The sequence below is a fragment of the Mustela nigripes genome, chromosome 5 (assembly GCF_022355385.1).
Source record: "Mustela nigripes isolate SB6536 chromosome 5, MUSNIG.SB6536, whole genome shotgun sequence".
In the NCBI taxonomy this organism is placed as follows: domain Eukaryota; kingdom Metazoa; phylum Chordata; class Mammalia; order Carnivora; family Mustelidae; genus Mustela; species Mustela nigripes.
In genome coordinates this window covers 39,054,452-39,073,528 of record NC_081561.1, presented here as the reverse complement: position 1 = coordinate 39,073,528, position 19,077 = coordinate 39,054,452, and the positions used below count along the sequence as shown (strand labels likewise).

Sequence of the window (19,077 nt, the reverse complement as noted above, 5' to 3'; positions counted from 1 at the left end):
TCCTAATCCTTTGTAACTTTCATTTCCCTTACTTATTAAGCTTCACTTACATTATTTTAAAATTTTATATTTAAGTGGTTGTATTTTAAAAATTAAAATGTGTACATTTAAGCTTTTAAATAAACATTTGTGTAAACTTGGTGTATTTTATTACCCTCTTTGCTGTCCATTATGTCTTTTATCTCATTCCTTCCTCCTGGATTTCTTCTTATTATTGGTTTATATTGTCTAACAGTTCTTTCAGAGAGAATCCTGAGGTAGTAAACTTCAAAGTTCCTTTAATTCTAAAAATATCTTTATTTCTGCCTCTCACTTGAATAATAGCTTTGGTGGGTGTAGAATTTGATCTTCAAAGTTATTTTCCCTTAGACTGCTCAAGATACTATTCTCTGTCTTCTTGTATCCTGGGTTGCTCATAAGGAATCTGATGTCAATTTGATGCTTCTTCCTTTGTAAGTAATCTTTCTTTTGACTCTGACAGCTTTTAAGATTTTTCTCTTTATTCTTGATGTTCACAAATTTCATCACAACATATCGAGGTGTGTGTGTGTGTGTGTGTGTGCGCACACGTGTGTTATCTTTAATTTATCCTTCAGCCCAGAGGATCTTTGAAGTTCTGAGAAGCTTTTACATAATCTTTCTTTAATGCTGCCTTCCTTGAAAATTTCTCTGTTTTTTCCTTCCAAAAGTAGTTTCCAACAGATGTAAGAACTGTGTGTCATCTGTGCATCTTAATCCGCTATTTCCGTGTCTTCATCTCTGCTTCTAATATCTTGCTTTGAGTTGGGGATTCCTTCAGTCTGCACTCATCTGTTTTGTTTTTTAGGCATTTCTCACAGACTTTAATCAACCACAGTTTATACTTCTTTTCTCCCCAGTTATTTCATGAAATCTTTTTCTTTTATCCCTAAGGACTTGGGGTGAATGGTACACATGAGGGTGACAATGTGAACAGTGCTCAGTTTGCCAATTTAATGCCCTCTCAAGTTTTGTGATATTTTTCAACAGCAACACTCATCAGTTGTAAAGGACCCAATTGAGATTCAGTAGGGCAGGTGTAGGAGAATCGAGTGATTTGCTTGAGGTACTGGTGAGTCTCGGGTTTGAAATGACAAGCTATCAAGACTCAGCTGTTGTTTTGGGATGCCTGGGTGGCTCAGTCAGTGAAGCATCTGCCTTCTACTCAGGTCATGAACCCAGAGTTCTAGGATCAAGTCTTGCATCAGGGTCCTTCCTCAGCGGGGAGCCTACTTGTGCGCTCACGCTCTCTCTCTCTCTCTCACACAAAAACAAAACAAACAAACAAAAACTCAGCTATTGTGGGAGTCAAAAATAGACACACACATGAATAAGGAGAAGCTATAGATCTGAACAGTGACAGTGGATCCAGTAGTTGGCAGATTGAACGTATGACAAAGTGTAAACCTGTCTATATAGGTTTAAGACAAAGTGACTTGGGAGTTTGAGATTTGTAAGTCTAAAAATCTCTAGTACTGAGGGGATCCAAGAAATGGTTGATCTTCATGGGCTACTGACATGGGATTTAGATTATGTGGGAGAAAAAATCAAAGAATCTTGAGCCCTGAAAATTAGAATGGCCACCCTATGGAAACTGAGATGACAAATGTGGTAAATAAAAATTTGCTATTATAAAAGTTGTATTTTTAAAAGACGGCTTAGCAAATGTATCAGTAGAAAAATTTTGTGTTTCTCTATGTAGAGTATCTGATTTTATACAGATTCTTCATATGATAATGAGGCAAAGTGTATTCCTCTTTCTTTATTTCTCAGGAACATATATTTTGTTATACTTTTCATGTATGACTAGTTTTGTGTCTTTAGACATTTTAGTCCATATATATATACATTCTTTAAGTTGAGACAACTTTCCTTCATAGTTAGAGAACTTGTTAGATATATATGAATATGCATCTGATCATATTAGAACACTATTGGTCATAGAAATGGTTCTTACTTCTCTAGAGTCTTTTTTTCCTACACATTGTGGCCCATATTCTAATCCAGAGACATGAATTATTGCAATAAATGTCAGTAGCCCCAAATTACATGTATTTCAATTTGTATTAGAATCGAAGTACATATCAGAAAGTCCCAAGGCCCACAAACATAATAAAGAAAGAGCCAATTATAAGTCTCTGTATTGACATATTGAGCGTTTTCTTATTTCTTACAAAATCACAGTGCATCCAGTACTTAGCATTTAACATTTAACATTTTTACATTGTTTTATATAATCTTATACTGATAGTTTAAAAATGGAGAAGGAATAATTTTGCTAGCACAAACAATTGAGATGAAACAAACTGGTGGAAGGAAGTGACAGGTGAATTAGAAAGTGTAGCTAGTCTTCAGGTATTAAAGGGAAGAATTATCTTGGAAATTCAAATTAGGATCAGGAACTGCAGATCAGGAGTGAGCAAAGTAGTCAGCTGTAGATATTCAAACCTTAGCTTGGAAGAAAAGTCTCAATGTCTCAAGTATGGGAGGGAGCACAGTTGGTTACAGTTACTGCGTTATACCTGAAGCAGGAATAAAGGTCTGAGGAAGAGGGTTTGGGAAATCCATGATTTTGTCATACAGCAAATTGACATCTTTATGAAAATAAGTCTAAGTAATTAAGTATATTTAAGTGCCACATGAAACAAGGAATCACATGCCAAAAACTAGTAATGCTTGCTTTAGTACCATTTGCAAAATGATGATGATTGTGGTCATAATCAGTTCAACCACAGGCTATATGCCTAGCACAGTGCTACTCAGCTTCTGGACATTATCTCTGAACATTTAAAAAAAAAAAAATCCTGGTGAGATAAACATGGTAAAGTTCTTTTTATAGGATGGAAAGAACTAAAAAGCTGAATTAACATCTGGTGAATTTTAATAGAATAAATAATAGGATTAGTTTGGGCCAAAAGTCTAAAAAGCTGTTCTGCTTTAGCAGTATACTGGAGTGGAGGCGGGAAGATGAGGGTTGTACTTTTATTTCTCTGTTAACGAGTTTATTATTATTTTTTTCTAGTTCTATGTTTGCTCTTTTCAGTTTCTGGGAATAGCAAGATGGAAACTGACAGAAGAAGAGAGTAGTTTAGTTACTGGTTCTGCTTGATGAAGACTTGGATTTGAGTAAGATTTACACAAAGATATTGTGCCAGTAGTGAAACAAGTAGCAGCCCTTACCAAAATGAACCTGCTCACCTTTGCAGATGAGTCACAAGTAACTATTGCTAGGCAGTAGCAAAATAAAATATCTGTGAAATCATGGCTGTGTACTGCCACTGACTCAATTAACTTTTCAAAATGATTTGATTAGGACACACATTGGAATGTAACAGTACAGAACAATGTATTAAGGACTTTAAAATACATATGTTATTTTTGTACTAGGCTATTAGCCAAATCTCATTTTATACTTTGCTCTTACACCAGGAATATCACATTTGTATAAAAGCAATTTTTCCTTTTGGATAGCTGTTGAAATGTAATCTTAACATCAATACAGATAAAAAAACAAAACAAAGAATTATCAGCTAGAATGGAAGGATAAAGAATGTAGCCAAAAGAATGATGCAAGATGTCTGTAACTTAAATTAAACCAAAGATAGGTTTCTTTACATAATAATTACATTTCAAGGAAAAAAACTTCAAGTAAAGTAGTAATGGTAATCTCCCTTGGGTTTTAATTTACATTCTGCCTCCTCCTCATAAAAAAATTGAACATGCAAACGGAATTAGGACATATTTTTTTCTATCATAGATATTGTATACAGCATAAAGACTGCAGGGTTTCTAATTTCTGTAAATAATTACACTGTCACACAGGAGAGGTAGATATTTGAGATAAAAGCAATGAGTCGAAGATTAATGATCCCTTGGAGGACACATGATTCTCCCCCACCATATTCAGTGTGAGTCTTTTTTGTTTCCACAGAGCATCTGTACAACTACCACTGCATTTTTGCACTTTTTCTTCCTGGCTTCATTCTGTTGGGTCTTGACTGAGGCGTGGCAGTCATATATGGCTGTAACTGGAAAAATTAGGACACGGCTTATAAGGAAACGTTTTTTGTGCCTTGGATGGGGTAAGCATATTAATATACTCTTTCATGCTCTTATTAAAATGACTTTGAAGACATATTGAAGCTGTAGAGTGTGATTATCCCCAGGCTACTTTTCTTTATGTCCAATTTGATACGTGGAAGTGGAAATATATGAAACTGGTCAGTTTTGAACATTGGGCATTTGGAGCTTTAAAAAGGAGTAAATATTGGATGACCACGTAGCCAGTCAGTGAAGCAGTGGTGTAACCGGAGTCCTGGGATAGCTCTAAGCAGAAAAGCAAAGTGTTCACCGCTCATATGTCCTGAAAACACAAAATGCGCTAAAACGTTCGGGGCTCAAGACAGGTACATGTTATAGTCACTAGTCATGTACTCCTCTTAAGAAAACTTTAGGAAGTCCGTTCCAAGAGAGCTCAAAGCAAGTAAGGACTAAGCTATTCATGTCACAGGAAGGAAGTGATGTAGAGTGAAGTAGTAATGGAATGAATGAAGCCTCACAGCTAGTCAGGGGAGTCCTCGGAGGAGAAAAAGAATTGTTGACAGACTGAGAATTATTATTTTTTTTTTTTTTGCTTATCTTTATCAGGAAAAGTTTCCCTCAAATTGCCTTATGAAATGGACATCTTGAAGATTTGTGTTTTTCATAAGGCCAGTTCTAATGCTTGATTGGAATTAATTAATTAGCTTCATTTACTTAGAATTAAATTAAGGACCTAGTTTCAGAAAACCTCAGGATTTTGTCATTTGTCTTTGTGTTTCAAAAACTTGAACTAAAAAAATGGGGAATTTGGGGCCAAATATACAGCAAATACCTACTATACAGGTAGACTAGAGAATAGGGTGCTTGATGGAGTCTGAAAAATTACAAGTAAGCAGACTTATTACAATAGCAGAATAATTCATACTGGAAAAATTAGGATTCAGATTATTTAAAGATTATCCATCAGGTTTCAGCAAGGTGCTGTCATATGCGATTAACATATGAGGGTTCTTTGCGCAAACAAATGGGAAAGCCATTAAGAAGAAATTGGAGGATGTATTCTACTTATAATTTTCATAAAACTTTTGTCTGGATTTTATGTCAAAGACCTTCTAAAGTTAGATTGGTATTGAATCAGGGAGCACTTTTTATCATGAATTAGTGTCATAGATCCAAGAAATATAGAATCCAGGTAAGTGACTTCCCTTAAATATAAAGAGTGGCAATTTTCTGGATTGGTAACTAGCTTATTTAATAATATCTTTACCAAAGATCTTGAGGAGAGAGCTCACAGCTGGTCTCCAAGTTTACAGATAATATTGCTACTACTCTGAGTAGCAAAAAAGCTAAGCGGATGGTGCTAAACTATCAAGAAGTCTGAGTTGGCAGATTAGTGGCAACATAATAAATTTAGAAAAAAATAAATTGTACAAAATGAAGATTATTAATGCTCTAGCTATGACCCAGGAGAAAATATTTTCTACTGAACTTGGTCTAGTCAATCAAAATGTCATATATATGTGTATACACACACACACACATGCATGTGTGTATACAGGGTGGAGGGAGAGGCATATCTGTTTTAAACTATGACATATCCCTCTGAGACGTTCCTCATAGTTTTTGGTCATTAAACCTCATGAAGGAAAGTGATGTCACTTAAAAAGACTCATAGAAGAGAATAGCAGGAAGGGGAGGAAATGATAGGAAGAAAGAAGATGGGCAGAAGGTGATTAGATGATGGATTTTTCTACCTGAAAAGTCAAACATCATCTTCCTGAAAAGAAGTCATGATCAAAATGAAAAGAAAAAAAAAAGGAAGAAGAAGAAAGAAAGAAAAGGTAAATAGCATAGATTAGACTGAACTCTGTTTACCGAAACACAGGGACATGCCACTGAACTTGGGTAATGAGAGTGTGATTCATATAAATGTAAACTAAAAGATGTTAGGTCAGTATTGGCACAGCTATGCAGGCAATTGAACTCCAAGAGGGACTGAGTGATGTGTGGAGAGATACCTACCAAGAAGTCCATGAAGAGAAACCGTTATATATGTTCTGAACTTTGTTCAGGATTGTTAAAAGGAGGATAATCAGGAGGCCCCAAAATTAATTCCTTAGAGCCCTTAACCTTGATCCTACATTCTCATTGTAATAAGTAAATTGTAAAGAATTATGTGCTAGGATTTATTTTTTCTCTTATTGTAAGTACAACCTGATGTGGATCAATACGAGGCCAACTGAATGTTCCACTTCTGTGATATTCCATCACAGCACAATATCCGTTTTTTGCCTTTCTGATTTTATAACTATAAATTTCCTTTATAACAGCGTAGACCCCTAGGGAAAAAAATAACTTAAAAGATAGACTAAATCTCTGTTATTAATTTCCTTTAAACCCATGTCAAATGTGGTGGTAACCTAGCAACATTACAGAAGTGCACTGAGTTAAAAGACCAGCTGTCGCTCTCATATTTTTGTACTTGAAAGAAATTTTGTGATGGAAACATACTTCACGAAAGAATTAAAGCAATGGTAGTTCTCCAGTGTAAGCATTTTGAGTCTGTCCTAGCTTTCTTGAGCCAGAATGCACAGTGGTTACAGCTGAATGTGATGTGTGACAATGCTTCTCTTGCAGGTTTACCAGCATTAGTAGTGGCCACATCAGTAGGCTTCACAAGGACGAAAGGATATGGCACTGATCACTAGTAAGTCCATCCACAGTGATACATCATGTTTATAATTAAGTAAATCATCATCTATGCTTCATTACTCTTGGTTGGCACTGCTGATGGCTTGCATTTTGTCACCGAGTCATTAACTAGGGTAGAAATCGCATTAGTGTGGAATGATGTAAGGTAGCTTAAATGCACAGAGCTTGGGAAGTATATGCTGAAGCCCTGTGCAGAATCCTTGTTTCAGTTTCCCACTATCTCATAAGACCAGTGCATTTCAAAATGCTTCAGTATTTATTTTGTGTGTTTAATCTCAAATACAATCTTGGGAACTGAATAAACCCTGGTGGTTTAACTTTTAGCATAAGATTCTGATCTGAGCTTCTGATTTCACTGATGATAATATATATTGGTATCAACCAAGTTGTGTCATGTTACTTCAAGTTTTGTTGCTATGTTTTTTTGGTTGTTTTTGTTGTTGCTATGTTAAGGTAATACTAAAACGTACAGATCAGGGGAACCAGTACAATACAGGTTAGAAAATGCCTAGGCTATGGGAGAAATTAGAGGGAAGAAATACGGCATGGTATCAGCCCATCCTAATCACAGCTATAATACTGATAAATTCTATGAGAGAATGTATAAGTAATGTTTATGTTTAACACTTAAAATGTAAAACAATACACTTTCGTATTTTCCTTCATCTGCTCTTTCAAGCTGAGGCGGCAGTTGAGAAATGGAGAAAGAGATGGGCACATCTTATTAGAAGCATAAATTTTTAAAGTGAGATTTTCTGTTCATCTTCAGGTTTGAGGTAGGAATTACTGCTAATTAGACCTTCTGGTAGATTCAGCCAAATGGAGATTGTGCCAAAAGACATCATGTCACCTGCCCATCCAAAAGAAATTTCCAAAGAATTTAAAGAACTTGTGTCATTAGAACACTTGTTTTCTTCTGCAGTCTGTATTATAAACACACAAATAGGCAAAGCTCCTGGTTGTTTGTTGTAGAGTACTGCTTACTACAGCGCAATTACCTTTAAGACATTACTTTTTACAACAGTAGGACTCTTTTGGAATAAACCCAGTATTTGAAAGGCACTGTATTGGGGATATAGAAAGAGATAGGATTATAGATTATATGGTTCCAACTTTCAAGGAGTTTGTGATTTAGACAGAATACAATATAATGAATAATGTATCAGTTTGAAGATTACCTTGCACAAAAATATAGTAGTAATGTAGTGGCAGTCTGAGAGACACTGACTACAGTGCTGCATCAAACTAAAGGCTTTTTCTCCAGTTATTTTATTAAAAAAAAAAAAAAAAGGATATTCAGTTATCACTCCCAAAATGGGAAGTAGAATTTTATGTGTCCACTCCTGTGGTGAGGAGAAATAAGTACATTTGAATACATATAGACAGACACATTTGTGTTATGTATACATTGATACATGTATTGGCATGTATGCATGGGTAAATATTTAAATATAAATAAATATATATGTGTGTATATATATAAACACACACATCTGTATTTTTATTTATAGAATTACTAGGTTAAAATTTTTAATTAAAATATAATTTATGCACAGTAACATTCACCCTGTTCAATTATAGTTCTGTGAGCTTTAATAAATGCTTAAGTCAGATACCCACTACAACTAATATAGAAAAGTTTATTCTTAGAACAGATATAGGACTGTGATTGTTAATGGTTCTTACTTTTGGAGGCAGCATGTTCATTCTGCAGAGCTAGAAGTAATATTGACAGGGTCGCATGTCAAAAACGGGTGCATGAAATACTGGGCATGACCCATTGCATCAGCAGAGATAAAACATTTCCTGGTGCTTTCCTTATATTGACTCTCTTGGACTCTGCACATGCACATGGGCCATCTTGCAAGCCCAAGTTGCACCCCGTGTTTTCTTCATGGTCCTCTGCTCTGAGAAAACAAACGTTCTCACTCAGATGGGTTACCGTGTCTCCACCATGTCTCTAGCAATGTAAACCTGCATCTCTTGGTGAATTGAGTAATCGAAATAAACACAGCTGCACTTATTTTTATTCAAAAGCTTATCTTTAGTGAATTTGCTTAGTAGACTGGGGTAAAAGTAAAATCAGAGGTAAAAAAAAAAAAAAAAAGCATAGAAAATATAGATTATCCATTCCCTGCAATGATGGCTTTTAAACCAATTTCTCCCAATATCCCAATGGCCTCAAGAAAGAACTTGTAAATGACATATGCAAGACTCTGAAAGCATGCTGTTCTTAGTATTTGAAAATTTTCATAATGGTTATAAAGCAGCATTTTACGAAACTTATGTAATAGTCACCTTTGTACTGAAAGTCAATATAAAAATCTCACTGCAAGAGTAATTTGTCTAAAATATTTTAACTGCCTGAAAGTAAGGTCTTATAGTAAAAGTTTCTTTTCTGTGAAAGGTACATAATATTTCTCACACATGAAATGCTGTAATTTTAGCTTTTTGCCGTATCTCCTAAAGCATTTTGTTTAATTACAAGCCTTTGAAAGGCTTGTGCCAAAATTTGAATGCTAAGTACATAATTCAAGTAATTTTATCATACTTCATGGTTTAACACTTATCACTAATTTCTGTTAGTTTCTATCTGATGTTATTTTTAGCTGCTGGCTGTCTCTTGAAGGAGGACTTCTCTACGCTTTTGTTGGACCTGCAGCCGCTGTTGTCCTGGTAAACATCAAAGTCAACTTCTTCTGTTTTCTTAGCCAAGAAAGCCTGCTTTGCTTCAATTAGAGTGATGGTTTTGTATTTGTTTTGTAGAAATTTCAAAGTTCAATGTATTATTTCTTCATTATCAATTGTTACTTAAATTTGAATATCAACTGCTATTTAGTCCCTTATTACTCTAAAATATTCTTATTTTGAAGACTGAAGACTATTAAACATGGGAGTGTGGGATTTCTCTTACAGTAATTTCACATTTGTGAAGAAGTTTGAGTAAGTTTCAATAAATTCTTCCTCGTTCCTGTACCGAATTTCATCATTTATTATCATACCACCTTATACTATTCTGTATGATCTACATCATTGTTAAGATCTCTTAATTTTGGTAACTGCTGCCTTCTGTCAAATATCAACAAGAAAATACCCTATGCAGATGTTAGACTTTCAGCATCAGTGCTACAGACATTTTGGACAAGGTATTTCTTGGTCGTGAGGCTGTCCTCTATATTTTAAGATGTTTAGTGGCATCCCTGGGCTCTACCTACTAGATACCAGTAGGAATGTCAAGTCAGTAAAAATCAAAAATGTTTCCAGATGTTTCCCAAAATTCCCTGTGGATAAAAATCACCCCCAGTTGAGAGCCCCTGCCATATTTTATGCATAAGGATTTAAATTGTTTCTTTTGGGAATCTTGCAAACATGAGAATTTTCTACCAATTTGCCTTTCTTTCCCTCACTCTGATATTATTGATTACAAGTTCTTCTTGTCTAATAAATCTTTAAATGAAAATGTAAGGGGGGAAATGGTCTGAATTAAATACAAAGATCCACATTGCTGTGAAATTAGAGTTCTAATTGAAAATTACCCTTTGGTTTCTTGAACGATTCATTCAGTATATTAGAAGCTAGCCATATCTTTCTTAATAACTCTGTATGACTTTTCCTTTCTTTAAAGTGTGCTCTCCTTTCTCTAAACTACAACAGGGAACAGAAACTGTGCATGATTCACAAGAAAAAAATCTAGACATGAGTGTTAGAGAAGAGCATAGGGAAATTGAAACTATTAGACACAATTTTGTCTGCTGCATTGAATTATTATTTAATCAATTATCTCCCTAAGCTACTAAGTTAATATACCTATAACCCTAACATGGAGAAACAAAGAGTAGGCGTATAATTGAAAAACCAAAGTTTGGTCTTTGGAGTAGTGATGGATTCCCTCATGATTAAATTGTAGATTAATAGAATCCATGGAATACACTTTTTTCTCTTAGTTCATGTAATGAGAAATGTGAAGATGAGTAAGTCTTTCTTTTGATTCAAGGGTTGTCTTGCCAGAGAAGGTATGAGAAGTGACAACTCCTAAGACCTTACCTAAGAGTTGCTTTGGATCCTTATACCAGCAGTTAAACAGATTTCAGCTTTATGTTTCGTCAGGCCAATGTGCTAGGGAAATGGAATCAATCTATCTTTCTTTCGTTCTTTCTATTTCTTTCTTTCTTTTTTTCAAATTAGTCATCCTGTTTAATTTAAAACAGATTTTTGTGAACTGCTAGTTTTAATGTTAAAGACTTCACCATTTGCATTGGGGGATGCACCAAGATTCTGTTGATCATGGAGGGTAAGGGGCAGCAAGGCAAAATGAAGAAAATATTTTTCTTTGACTATCTTGGTTTCAGCGTTGGACTGGATTCCTTTTATCAGGAGGTGCTGATAAAAGGTTAGAGAATTGTGGGTGCTCGTCATAACAAGCTGCTACAAATAGACCACAGCGATCTCTACAGCTTTTTGCAATTTTACTTGAGAAAGAAAAATATGTGTGGTTTCATTTCAGATGTATTATGCAAAAGACCTTTTAAGTGAGAGTAAGAGAGTCTTAGAAAATGCTGAGAAGTGTTCAGTAGAGCACATTATAAGAATTGGTCTTAGTGTCCATCTCTTAAAGGATTCTGGTGAGTTGAATAGGCTTCCCCCCTTTTTCTAGAAAAAGCATGGAACATGAAAATGTGCTCCACCCACAGGAGGAATGGCCACACCTCCTGGGGAATGCAGGCCTTCTGTTCTCCTTGCTGGGGACAATGATGAATCCTTAACACATTTGGCTGCCAGGGCTCAACCTAGTCTCACACTGTGAGACCGAAAATCTTTTGACTCACAGGGTAAAACTCAGTTTGGCCAATTGATTTTAATCAGGGGTGACTTAGAATGCCAGATCGGTGTAGTATGGCACCTTTTACGTTAGACAATTAAATGGTAATTTCCTTAGTGTGAACTGCAAAGCGTGGAAATGAAATGTACTTAACGTACTTTAAAACTTTAAAGTGACACACCACTGTTACATTGTTCTGTTCCGATATGCATTATGAAATATTTGATAGGTGATTTATATCACCGCTATTGTGAGTTCTGAATTTGGAAGTGGTTATAAGTTAATAAAAGAGGGTTTTCAGGAGAAAGGGGGACCTGATTCCCTTCAATATCATTGAGAGGTCAACCTTTGTTTCTGTTTGACAGGTCAACATGGTGATTGGCATTTTGGTATTTAATAAACTTGTTTCCAGAGATGGGATCCTAGATAAAAAGCTCAAACACAGAGCCGGGTAAGCTGCAATTGGTGGATTTTGAAGGTTCTTGACCAGTGAATCCCATACTCCAATTCCAGATCATCATTGACTGCATTTTGACTGTGCCTTGAATTTTGTTCCTGATGAACCGGTGTGTTTGGTAGATTCTGCCATTCAAGTTCAATGTGCTATTCTGAAGTAATGTGCCAAATATCTAAAAATAATTTGAAAGAGCATTAAGAAAGTCTGGATTTCTTTGTGCATATTGCCTGTTTGTAAGATAAGAAGATTAAATGTTAAGGCTGGACTTTACACACTTGTTATTTTTTTTCAAGTTTTCATTTAAATTCTAGTTGGTTAATATACAGTGTAATATTGGTTTCAGGAGTAGAATTTAGTAATTTATCACTTAACATATAACACCCAGTGCTCATCACAACAAGTGCCTTCCTTAATGCCCATCACCCACCTAGCGCATCCCCCCACCCCCTGCCTCTCTAGCAACCCTCAGTTTGTTCTCAATACTTAAGAGTCTCTCAGGGTTTGCCTCTCTCTCTCTCTCTCACTTTTTTTTTTTCACCTTTCCCTGTGTCCATTTGTTTTGTTTCTTAAATTCCACATATGAGTGAATTGATATTTGTCTTTCTCTGATTTAGTTCACTTAGCATAATACTCTAGCTCCATCCAAGCCGTTGCAAATATCAAGAGTGCATTCTTTTTTATGGCTGAGTAGTATTCCACTGTGTGTATATGTGTGTTTCTTCTTTATCCATTCATTGGTTGATGGATATTTGGGCTCTTTGCACAATTTGGCTGTTGTTGATAATGCTGCTTTTAACATTGGGTGCATGTGCCCTTTGAATCAGAATGATAATACTTATTCTTAGGTAAACAAGGCCATCTAGTTTGGGTCACAAAGGACAGGAGGGTACTGAACATAATGTCAGGGTGTGACACAGCTCGAGACAAATCTTACTACGGCAAAAATAGTACATTTTCTTTGATTGTATATTTCACAATTTCTTCACATGAAATAATCACTTATGAAACACTATTTTTGTCATTTTTTTTTCATTCCTTATGATGTTTTGACTATAACTTGCTAGGAAGATTTATTCATAATTTTCACTTGCACATTTTAACCACTTACAAAATTTAGAAAAGCATCTCCTTTGATTTTACTGTCACTATGATATCACCACATTTAATGACTCATAACATTTCATAAGCGGGTTGATAGTGCCTTGTAAGGTTACATGATTACCTCATCATATACATTTGTAAAAATCTGAATGAAATATTAATGCTTTGAATTTCCCTTTATCTCTTCTTGAAAATTTTTATATCTATTGAACTGTACTTTGATTCAAAACTTACCCTACAGTTGTTATTTCTTTAATAACTTATGTTATTATTTAAGAGTCACAAAACTTGATCACTGATCAGTGAGAATTTTGAGTGCTTTAGGTTTCTATAATCTACGTAATGATTTATGTGATATGGTAATCTAGGTATTGTTCCCCCTAGTAAAAGACTAGTAAAATGCTTTGAATACAAAAACTATATCCTTCATATCAAGCTTTAGAACTGCAATGGTATAATAAAAACATCATTGGAGGTTCCTTAAAAGGAGGGCATCACTTACCACTTAGAAACTTTTTTCACTTCAGATGAGTCTTCACAGCATCCTTAAATAGGTAAACTTGAACTTGCACACTGAACTTTCTATACCATTTGAACTTGAGGCTTTCACACTATTGCTCTTGTTGGTCTGCCATGTATGATTGGAATTGGAACAAGAGCTTCAGTATTTCTGCCCAGATTAATCATGTAAGTATAAATTGATTATACTGAATATGGGGTATAGAAACTGGGTTCTGCCTCTAGTGGCATATACATGTGTGTCTGCGTATACACACACACACACACACACACACACACACACATTATTTTTTAATTAGGGGCTGGGGATTTAGTGGTTAGGATAAAGGCTTGAAGTAAATATTTTTGAACAAAGCCATATTCAATATCTAGCTCTGCACTTACTGGCTATGTGTGTCTTTGGGCATGTTACTTAGTTATTCTGGAGTTCAGCCTTCTAACCTATAAAATGGGGATAATAATTTTACCTCATAGTAGAGTATATGAAATATAATGTATACAGAGGATTCATTAGAATAACAAATAGCAAACACTCATTCAACAAATGGTGACTATTGTTATGACGCATTAAAAGAAGAAAATAGATTGTTTTCAAGTGATCCTGACTTCTATCAGTCAAGCATCTGTGATTCTGCCATTCATGACATTGAGGTCAAAAAAAAAAAAAAAAAGAGAGAGAGAGAGAGAGATGAGGTCATCAGAATGAGTATAATGCTAAGGATTTATTAAATTTACAATCAGTATTTTTTTCTCATTTAATCATTTTATATCTTGTATCCAGTTTGTCATTTCTCTTAAGAGAAATGACAAAATTGTCACATTATGAATTTAGAAATTTCCACTTCAATCTACACATTAATTTTAAAACATCTATTTATGAAAAAATTATTAGAAGTTACTTCTGCATTTTACTAGCAAAACAGAATCTGTATTTTTCCAGTTCAAAGGCATCCATCAGAGAAATAGAAATGTTGTTAATATGTGTTATAAAAGCAGAATGATGGTTACAATTCAAAGCAGAAAAGAATTATCAACAAGTTAATGACTCTAGGCTTTAAGAATTTTTTCTATAATATAAAATACAACTTTTGCCTAGATATGTGTAGATTGAAATTTACTATTTCTAAGTATGATTGAAGGAGATTTGTAGAAGATTTTAGTTCACAGAGAATCCATGAGAACAGTCATAAAGATTTCAGTGAACAATAAATAATCAGAATTAACTAAAGAAACAGTGAGCAAGAAACTAATTAATTTATTAATAATAAATATTTCAGGTTGAAAATATCTAGATATCAAGTGTTTTTGGAACATTGTTTATTATTTAGAATCAACATGTTCCTCTTACCAGTTTTTTGTTCCTGTTTCCTCCTTTTTATAATTATTAGAAACTGCCAAGCAATAGTTTATTCAATCAATATTTATAACAGAATGAATGAATGTTTAAGAAATAACATAGTAACTTGACAAGTACATAATATCCAAATTATATTTTTTCTAATACACAAAATATATTTACAAAGGAGGTATTGATTGCAATTAATACATTTTATACAAAATAATTGAAAAGATGAAATGGCATATGTATTCAAATATGAATATTTTCCTCGTTAACAAATATCTCAAGCAGAATATTTCATTTTTTCCTCTCTTTTTTGCAATGGAACTTTCTTATCTACTATTTTAAATTGCTTTATCTCATCTACCTGAATGAAGTTAAGGAAACTACCAGGGTCTTGTACAAATATCATGAGATTTTTTCCAAAGGGAAAGGGAGTATTTTTTTTCCCCAAGAAGTTTTATGTAGTATCCATAATGAACCAATCAGACAGGCTTTTGTTGTTGTTGTTTTGTTTTTGTTCTTGTTTTTTTCCTAAGCAAAAGAAAAAGAAAATCGAGAAGGGAAGCTTGTAGACTCAAGACCCTGCAGGAACCACCTGATTCCCTGGTAGACATGGTAACATTTGAACTTATGGGAAATTCAATTTTTTTTTTTTTTTTACTGTTAGCACTTTTTATTTTATAGATATTATCATTTCCCCTGTAACAAAGAAATAAAATTTTCTTGAAGCAAACCTGTTTAGCATTTAGACTATGTAGTCTTCATACTATATTAATTTCTGTAGCGGTCATACAAACTAGGGAGAAATATCCTATCTCCCTGGGTAACCTATCTCTCCTCTGCCCCATATACATCTAATAATAGAATTCCAGAAGTGTCCAACCAGTTAACATCAAGCTTAGTTTTCAACAGTTGTTAGCTCTAAGGGCATAGGCCTTTTGGTTAATTACAAATCAATCTCAAAGAGAAATAAGCATTTCAAATACTGGCTTAATACTTACTTTCAGGAAAGCCCATACCTAGATCAATTAGTTTTTCTTAGGGCTAAAATACTTGTTTATATTGTGTACTAAACTAAAATTACTTTTTAGTCATCTTTGGCTTTTCAGTCTTGCTTTGGAGCCTAGAGACAGTGCCCTTAAATTGAGGAAGATAGCTACATTTGTGTTCAAAGCACAAATACCAAATAGCATATCTTCACTGATAAAGGAAACTGTAGATCAGTCATGCCTTTTTAATATTGATCTGATGGAGCTTAATAAAACTAAAGATAACTCAGATATATAGTTAGGACAGTTGTATGCATTCCTGCTTTTCATCAGAATAATCTCTGGGGCTTCAAGAAACACAGGTGCCCAGGGTACCTGGGTGACTCAGTCAGTGAAGCATCCAGCTCTTGGTTTCAGCTCAGGTCATGATCCCAGGGTGGGTAGAGTGAGCCCCACGGTGGGCTCTAATGGAGTCTGCTTGAGATTCTCTTGCCCTCTCCCCCTTTCCCCTTCCCCCCCAATTCTCCCTCTCTTTCTCTTTAAAAAAATATATTTTTTTAAAAAAATTATATATATATATATATATATATATATATATATATATATATATATATCTTTTAAAAGGAAGGAAAAAACACAGATGCCTAAGCCACACTGAACTGGAGTCTTTGGTGTTGGGTACATATATCTGAGGTGGCACCACTGTGGGGAACACCGCTGTAGATAGGCACTCCTTTGGCAGTCGTTTCAAACACACTCGCATGCCCATTGAGGCACTAGTGATCCAACTGGATAGACCATTGTTTACTTGTTATTGTGAAAAGTTTGTTCTCATGTGCCAGGACATAGGCCCAGGGTGGAATCTGTAAGATGAATGATGTAGTCCCCTATTTCCCACCCTCACATCTAACTCTAAAAGCTTTGATTTTTCTCCTGGGGTCTACTGGTCACTCAGTCTACTTATTTAATAGCTTTCAGATTTATTATCTCATCCAAGCACTATCCAAAAATGAGTTCACTTCTTTAAAAGAAATGAGATAGTCTGAAGTATGATGATCTTAGGATTTTTCTCTATCCTGCCACTTTTATTACATACCTGTCCACTAAATATTATTTTGAAAAAACCTACTGAGAAAACATATATTTTAGACATCAGCACCACAAGAGAATAGACGAGAGAAGTATACCGCAGAAAATCATTTCAAGACGTTTTGAACTTCAAATAATTTCTTTTGGTTTTTCATGAGCACGTTATGTTCTAATAAACCAGTCATTTTCAAGGCACTGTTTTCTAATGTAAAATGTGTACAAAGTTTTTCTGGATAGCATGACTTTGCTTCTATGACATAAGACATTAAATCTGAATTATCTGAATCTGAATTTGCCTGCGAAATCCTCCGGATTAGAATAGACCGTTTAAATGCTGTTGGATTGGAGTTTGTGAAAAAATGTTCGAAAGACTATTTTGAACTTAATGTTAAATGTGTTTTATTAAAGCATTAAACTATCACCCTTTTTATTATAAACTGATATTTCATCAAATTTCATCAGCCCCTATATTCAGATCATCCTAAAATGTGGATAATACATTGATGCTGTGAGAAATTAAAAAATATGAATCTGCTGAGATAAAGGCTACATCGCCCACAAATGATTAAAATATATATCTTCTTATACTGGACTTCTGATATACATGTTTACATTTCAGAAGGTTTTAACTGGTATCATGTGCCTTCTGCAAATGACAATGAAAATCTTTGAAGCTGGGAGTCCTGATGTGTTTGATAATCAGGGGTCTGAATAAAGGGTTTTCACTGTATGTCTACACAAACACATGCTTATGTTTAACTCAGTGTATTGAACAATTTTGAACTGTAGACACCGGGCCATTTATGATGTAACTGATGGGAATACGCTTTGCATGCAACAAAGGCCCATCTTATTAAAAGGTAAATGTTACAAAAATAATGTGTAGTGTAAATGCATCTTTAAAACAACCCAGAGCATTCATCTTTGATAAATAAACTTATCTGCATGAAATCGTATTTAAAAGCTAACTTGCAGCAGCAACGTCTTTTTTTTTTTGGTGACAATTCAATATTTTGTTCTTTTTGTGGGTGTTCTGTTTGTTTGCAGTCAGATGAGTGAGCCTCATAGCGGTTTGACGCTCAAATGTGCCAAGTGTGGAGTAGTTTCAACAACAGCTTTGTCAGCCACCACCGCCAGTAACGCCATGTTAGTCCCAATCATTTACATCTTCTTGTTACAAATCTTTTACAGTGCATGTGAGAAAATGCTATTGTGGAAAAATAAAAAATGTCGTGTTTGCTAATATCGGAGCTAAGAGCATACTTAAATATTTATAATTGGCAACTGCCTTTATAACTATTGTGGGATTGGCTATAAAACATAAATAAAACTATGCAATGTTATCTGCTTTATGGTTTCCAAGTTAATGGTCTTGGTACCACATCCAAGAATGCTTTGTTGAACGGGGGTTGGTTGTTGCCTGGGGCGTGACACGCAGCTACGTAATGTTGCTCTCTCTGTCTCTCAACAGGGCGTCCCTTTGGAGTTCCTGCGTGGTGCTGCCCCTTCTGGCTCTGACGTGGATGTCTGCAGTTCTGGCCATGACAGACAAACGCTCCATATTGTTTCAAATACTTTTTGCCGTGTTTGATTCTTTGCAAGGTTTTGTGATAGTCATGGTCCACTGCATTCTTCGGAGAGAGGTACGAAAGAGAATCCCTCTGGTAGAGGGGGATGTTGGTTAGATGAGTATTTTCCTTGTTAACAAATAGGATCATTCATTTTAATACCTTGGGATTAAAATCATCTCTTCTAAAGGCAATCATTTGGAAAGTCAAAGCTAAAGGAGAAGCTATAAGACAAAGTTCAAGAGGGTTCTTTGGACCCTGAAAGTGACAGTTAAAACAGATGGGACTGTGCAACAGAAGATGCTTCCAGGGGTCCCAGACACCAGGGAGAGTAGAGTCAAGAGAGGTGATAAGTGGAGACAAGTCCGTAAGAGACACTAGTAGATGAGGGAGTGGGGTGGCATATATATATATATATATAT

The 19,077-nt window shown here is 35.0% G+C and overlaps 1 protein-coding gene across 3 annotated transcripts in view; it reads left to right on the top strand.

The window, feature by feature from the left end:
* Positions 1–19,077, top strand: part of ADGRB3 (adhesion G protein-coupled receptor B3) — a 726,796-nt gene that overhangs the window by 654,504 nt on the left and 53,215 nt on the right. For 2 of the 3 annotated variants that reach the window (XM_059400179.1, XM_059400178.1), the window contains 6 exons: positions 3,950–4,100; positions 6,697–6,766; positions 9,381–9,447; positions 11,956–12,041; positions 18,135–18,233; positions 18,559–18,730. In XM_059400179.1, coding sequence (XP_059256162.1) covers positions 3,950–4,100; positions 6,697–6,766; positions 9,381–9,447; positions 11,956–12,041; positions 18,135–18,233; positions 18,559–18,730 — 645 coding nt within the window. The remainder of the gene's footprint in view (positions 1–3,949; positions 4,101–6,696; positions 6,767–9,380; positions 9,448–11,955; positions 12,042–18,134; positions 18,234–18,558; positions 18,731–19,077) is intronic. The other variant, XM_059400180.1, reaches the window with a different exon arrangement.